Here is a 6759-nt window from a genome sequence, read left to right on the forward strand (position 1 = left end):
CCCACAGCTCACCGGCGAATAGGAAAAACACACAGACCAACCAGAGAAACTGCGTAAAGCGTGGAAGGCAACAGGGGTGGAAGAGGAGAGAGATGGAGGGGTGGTAGAAGAAGTCAAGTCAAGTCAATTTTATTTGTATAGCCCAATATCACAAATTACAAATTTGCGAAGAAGAAGAAACGGAGAGGTGGTAGAAGACAAAGAGATGGAGAGGTGGTAAGAGATACAGTGCATCCGGGAAGTATTCACACCCCTTCACTTTCCCCGCATTTTGTTATGTTACGGCCTTATTCCAAAATGGATTAAATTCCTTTTTTTTTCAATTTTGAGTGTCATAGCAAAGGGTGTGAATACTTATGTACATGCAATATTTCAGTTTTTTATTTTTAATAAATTTGCAAAAATTTCTACAAAACCTTTTTCACTTTGTCATTATGGGATATTGTGTGTAGATTGATGAGAAAAAAAAGGGAATTAATCCATTTTGGAATAAGGTTGTAACATAACAAAATGTGGGGAAAGTGAAGGGGTGTGAATACTTTCTGGATGCACTGTAGCTAGGTGGTAGAAGAGCGATGTAGAGGTGATAGAAGAAGAAGAGATGGAGAGGTGGCAGAAGAAGAAGAGAAAGAGAGGTGGTAGAAGAAGAAGAGAAAGAGAGGTGGTAGAAGAAGAGATGGAGAGGTGGTAAGAGATAGATAGGTGGTAGAAGAGCGATGTAGAGGTGATAGAAGAAGAAGAGATGGAGAGGTGGTAAGAGATAGATAGGTGGTAGAAGAGCGATGTAGAGGTGATAGAAGAAGAAGAGAAAGAGAGGTGGTAGAAGAAGAGATGGGGAGGTAGTAAGGGATAGATAGGTGGTAGAAGAGCGATGTAGAGATGATAGAAGAAGAAGAGATGGAGAGGTGGTAAGAGATAGATAGGTGGTAGAAGAGCGATGTAGAGGTGGTAGAAGAAGAAGAGAAAGAGAGGTGGTAGAAGAAGAGATGGAGAGGTGGTAAGAGATAGATAGGTGGTAGAAGAGCGATGTAGAGGTGATAGAAGAAGAAGAGATGGAGAGGTGGTAGAAGAAGAAGAGAAAGAGAGGTGATAGAAGAAGAGATGGAGAGGTAGTAAGAGATAAATAGGTGGTAGAAGAGCGATGTAGAGGTGATAGAAGAAGAAGAGCTGGAGAGGTGGTAGAAGAAGAAGAGAAAGAGAGGTGGTAGAAGAAGAGATGGAGAGGTGGTAAGAGATAGATAGGTGGTAGAAGAGCGATGTAGAGGTGATAGAAGAAGAAGAGAAAGAGAGGTGGTAGAAGAAGAGATGGAGAGGTGGTAGAAGAAGAAGAAGAGACGGAGAGGTGGTAAGAGATGGAGAGGTGGTAGAAGAAGAGATGGAGAGGTGGTAAGGGCGGGGAGTCAGCTGCAGGAAAAGTAAGGCATGGGAACTGGGATTTATCTGTTTTCTCACCAACACAGCTAGTCACATGCTGCGGACACTTACAGGTGTAGCAGCGCTTTGAGCCCCCGGAACGCATATGGAGATATCGATGCAATCTTGTTGTTTTCAATGAACCTTAAAAAGAGACGGACATCCTGTCATGAACGTGGACACAGTCACAGCGGCGTGTGAATAAGCGCTCACAAGGTTGATAGGCATTTGTTTGCAATGGCTCGAGGAGGAATACTTACAGGTACTCAAGATGTGGTAAACCTAGGAAAGCGTCCTCATCAATAAAGTCAAAGGAATTAGCTGTGAACAAGCTGTGAAGAAGAAGAAGAACAACACACAATGTTTTAGCGATTTGACATTTGGTATTAACATGATGACTATGAAGAAGATGATGAAGATGGGGATTATTTCCACGTGGTCATTTTAGATCTGAAACACTACTGTACGGTTCATTACCAGCATCACTAGGCTCAGTAACTCTGGACTACATGAAACATGTGCAAGTGATTGTTCCCCAAGTGGAGACAACACGTTCCTTTCTGCCTGCACACTGTGCTGAAAGAATGAATGGAGGACGGTCCCTTCCTCCTACGTGTTGCATCACTTCCTCCACATTAGTAGCTTGTTCAAAGAGGAAAATACAACATTAACAATATCCCAAAAGCATTGGCCAGTAGTGGAGATCGGTTTACATGTAACCGTTGACTGGGCCCGACTTTATGTAGACTCCAGTGCATACGACAGTAACTAAGAGTGTATGTAGGGGTCGGATCATCCCTCCAGAGAACTGTTTTGGAAAATTCTAGCAAGGAATTGCCTGTCATCCAACTATTTCGGGGACTTTTTGTGTTAAAATATACTTTTATGTCTTTATCGCCTCTTATTTTGCCTTTATGAGTCAATCCTTGTGTGTATGTGTGTGTGCATCTTCCGCTTCCAGTGTGGGAAGATGGCGGCGCAAATTCACGTTTGCAGCGGCCTCATGCAGTACCGTCCATGCAGTGTCTTTGTCCACGTCTGGTTTGTGTCTTGGTTTGATGGCTGGGAGAGCTGGTGCTGGATCAGCTGGGAGAGCTTGGTCTGCTGTGTCCTGTGGGCCCAGGGACCACGGACCTGCCTGGAGCTACGCCCGAAGAGGCGCGGCTTCGGGTGCAGCTCTTCACCACCGAGGGAGGTCTGACAGGACGCGGAAGCGGGGCAGGCTAAGCTAGCTGCTAGCCCATGCAGACCGGCAGTTCCGACAACACTGGCAGTGGCCTCGCCTGGCATTGTCCTGTGTGTTTGGTGTCGTCGTGTGGAGTGCGGGGAGGTGTGTGGAAGGTGTCCGGCTGGGAGAGCTGGCGTTGAATCGGCTGGGAGAGCCTGGTCTGCTGCGTCCGGTGGGCCCACGGACCACGGCCCTGCCTGGAGCTGCGCCCGAGGAGGAAACACCGGGGGCGGTCTGACAGGACGCGGAAACTGGGCAGGCTAAGCTAACTGCTAGCCCATGCAGACCGACAGTTCCGACAGTCAACCTGGCTGGCGTTCACTCTCCTGGAAAACCATCCATCCATCCATCCATCCATTATCTGAACCGCTTATCCTGCTGTAAGGGTCGCGGGGATGCTGGAGCCTATCCCAGCAGTCATTGGGTGGCAGGCGGGGAGACACCCTGGACAGGCCGCCAGGGCATCACAGGGCCGAGCTCTCTTGGAGAGGGATTTTTGTTGTTGTTGATATGTTGGATATGTGTTTTTGTAGATTTTTTTTGTAGTTTGGATGTGTTCTTGTAGTCTGGATATGTGATTTTGTTTTTGTGTTGCTCTGCTGTGGGCTGGGGGAAATGATATTTCCTTTCATTTCATGTGCACAAGTGCATGGAATGAAATGACAAATGTTCCTTATTCCCGATATATATATATATATATATGATTATTGTGTTGTAGTGTTGTTATTCTACGTTAAGGAGTAGAGAGATACACAAAACTGGAGCCACAAAACCGGAGTCAAGTTGCATGCAAGTGCACCATATAGTCCCCATGGTCATCACTGACTGATTCACAACCCAGTGAAATGTGACTTCAGAGGACATGTTAGTCCTCCTGCCTGTGTCCCAGAGCGAGGCATGGGAAGAGGAAGTGGGGTTGGTCCCAGGCTCTGCAGCTGCACACTGCTCCTAGCTACAGTGTGTGCTGGGATGGGTTAAATACAGAGTCTGGATTTCCCCATGAGGATTGTTACAGTACATCTTATCTTTCATGCAGTGGGTTTCCCTTGGGACAAAGGCACCACATGCTGCCTTGCTGAGCCAACATGGCTGCTGCAGATGTCAACAGAGCGCCACACACCCAGCACACTGCTCACTCCAGCAAAACGGTTCCCACGTGCAGGGCTGCCTTAATGGACACGTTAATAACGCCTGTTTCCCCAAAATAACAAGGCTCCAAACTAGCAGCGCAAGCTTTAGCTCCGAAGAGAACAGGTTTTGTACCTTGCTATCTGCTCAGCGTTGAGAGACTGTCCTCCACCAGAAAACGACCCCATAGGTCGTTTGTACAAGCGGCTTATCAGACCCATAGTTACGTTTTAAAGTTAAGCGACCTCTAGCGGTCGTGCTCCCAATAGCAATCTCAGTTACTATACTAGACGGCGAAACAACACAAAAACGCACTGACTACATATTCTACTACTACTAGTTTCGGCTGCTCCCGCTAGGGGGCGCCACAGCGGATCATCCGTTTCCATCTCTTCCTGTCCTCTGCATCTTCCTCTGTCACGCCAGCCACCTGCATGTCCTCCCTCACCACATCCATAAACCTCCTCTTTGGCCCTCCTCTTCTCCTCTTCCCTGGCAGCTCCATATTCAGCATCCTTCTCCCAGTATACCCAGCATCTCTCCTCCACACACGTCCAAACCATCTCAATCTCGCCTCTCTTGCTTTGTCTCCAAACCGTCCAACCTGAGCTGTCCCTCTAATATGCTCGCTCCTAATCCTGTCCTTCTTCATCACTCCCAGTGAAAATCTTATCATCTTCATCTCTGCCTCCTCCAGCTCCACCTCCTGTCTTTTCATCAGTGCCACTGTCTCCAAACCATACAACATAGCTGGTCTCACAACCATCTTGTAAACCTTCCCTTTAACTCTTGCTGGTACCCTTCTGTCACACATCACTCCTGACACTCTTCTCCACCCACTCCACCCTGCCTGCACTCTCTTCTTCACCTCTCTTCTGCACTCCCCGTTACTTTGGGCAGTTGACCCCAAGTAACTGACTACACATTCTATTGTTCTGAAATTGTTTTTTTATCATCACTAATTACTGACTACTTACCTTTATTAGCCTGTCTATGAGACGTTAATAAAAGGACGCCAACAAGTAGATGAAAACCCCCAATGCATAGAGGCGAAAAGTATCTGCGGCATGTCTCCTGCCGCCGCTAGGGGCGCTAATTTAGGAAACGCTCCTGTGGGTCGTATTGGAGGGTATACGCCCTATGTGGCCGTATGGGTTGGAGGACATATCAAGGCGTGGGAGTGTTTCATTACCAAAATCTGATAAATGCCTCCTAAAATAAATCAGCCACCAGAAAAATCATCAATAAATGTAAAACGCACCGATGATTTTACCTCATAACTGTGCATTTTGGGAGCAAAACAAAAAAACATCCTAATAAGACTAACAATTTCAACAGAAATAATGCACTCTGCAGAAAATGACACTGGAGAGGTTTAAATATGCTCACTGTGAATAGTTCATAGTGCAAGGACTACAGCTGTGTAGACTCGCTAGCCCGTTGCCAAAGCCATCGGATCCTCTAGTCCAGCGTTTCTCAACCGGGGGTCCGCGGACTCCTAGTGGTCCGTGGTGTAATTGCAAGGGGTCCGTGAAAATAAAATATCTTTAAAAAAGATCCTATGACATTTATGCCCGTATATTTTATATACGGGCAGATTTTCATTAACTTGTAATGCAGATGAACCGATGCCAAAATAAAAGTGTAGTTTTCCATGATGTGTGTTAAACTGAAATAGTAACTGTGACGGGCGAGTAAATGTTTAGAGTGGGCTGAAGCTCGCTGTTTACTGGAGTACAACAAGAAATGGTCAGCACAGCGTTTAGCGCCAACGAGACTTAAGCAATTGTTATACAAGAATAAACCCTCCAGGGGGCGTCCGGGTGGCGTGGCGGTCTATTCCGTTGTCTACCAACATCCCTGTGTTACCGACAGCTTGGTCGGGCCACTGACTTCCGGTTTCTACTGCAGCGGTCATATCAGTTTCCTGTTTAGTGGCGTGTGCTATATTCATACTCTTGACTCTAGGATACTCATCCTCATAACTGTGGACTGAGGCATCGCGAAATATATGCCATTGTCAATGGCACGCGCCAACAAACAGGAAACTGGTATGCAGCAGAAACCGGAAGTCAATGGACTACAGTTAAGAGTGCATCGGCCGTGTCTGCGGGTGGGAAGCCGGATGTTGGTATGTGTCCTGATCGCTGCACTAGCGCCTCCTCTGGTTGGTCGGGGCGCCTGCTCGAGGGGAAGAGAGGAACGGGGGGGGGGGGGGGATAGCGAGATCCTCCCGCGCGCTACGCCCCCCTGGTGAAACTCCTCGCTGCCAGGTGAAAAGAAGCGGCTGGCGAAGCTACATGTATCGCAGAGGTGGGAAGTAACGAAGTAAAAATACTTCGTTACTGTGCTTTAGTAGATTTTTCAGGTATCTGTACTTCACTTGAATATTTATTTTTCTGACAACTTTTTACTTTTACTCCCTACATTTTAACACACATTTCTGTACTTTCTGCTCCTTACATTTTCAAAACTGGCTCGTTACTTTAGTTTTAACGCATTCGGGTGGGATTATTAACATTATGACCCTGTAGACTCATAAGCCAGTCTCTAAACGCTTAGCGGAGATGATCTCGGATAGTCTCGCGATACCGGACAGACGTGACTTTATTTGAAGTTGAAATGGTTCAGATGACAGTAAAGCTGAACAATTTTTGGGGGCGGGGCTATACCGGTGTTGTCACGTGTGTTTTTTTTTAATTCATATTTTCTGGGGATGGACCTATCATAAAATGATCTACCTCTCTGGCTAAAGTTTAATTTCAACTCAATTACAACCCAGTCATAATGTAACTCTGACTAAAGATAAAGGTGACATGGCGAAATGGCCCAGCCTGTACTTTTGACTTTTATACTTTGAGTACATTTCAAAGCCTGTACTTTTTACTTTCAACTAGAGTAAAGAAGTTGAGTCAGTACTTCTTCTTTTACCAAAGTCCATTTTTACACAAGTATCTGTACTTCTACTCGAGTCAGGAATGTGTGTACTT

The 6759-nt window shown here is 46.4% G+C and overlaps 1 protein-coding gene across 2 annotated transcripts in view; it reads right to left on the minus strand.

Moving 5' to 3' along the window:
* lgi1b (leucine-rich, glioma inactivated 1b) overlaps window positions 1–6759 on the minus strand; it is a 35671-nt gene that overhangs the window by 25105 nt on the left and 3807 nt on the right. The window contains exons 3-4 of one of the 2 annotated variants that reach the window (XM_056297348.1): window positions 1674–1745; window positions 1486–1557 (exon numbers count right to left, since the gene is read on the minus strand). The exons of the other annotated variant lie outside the window; for it this stretch is intronic. Of the exons in view, the coding sequence (XP_056153323.1) occupies window positions 1486–1557; window positions 1674–1745 (144 nt within the window). The remainder of the gene's footprint in view (window positions 1–1485; window positions 1558–1673; window positions 1746–6759) is intronic. 2 annotated transcript variants of the gene reach the window in all.

Source organism: Lampris incognitus, chromosome 17 (genome assembly GCF_029633865.1).
Source record: "Lampris incognitus isolate fLamInc1 chromosome 17, fLamInc1.hap2, whole genome shotgun sequence".
NCBI lineage: Eukaryota > Metazoa > Chordata > Actinopteri > Lampriformes > Lampridae > Lampris > Lampris incognitus.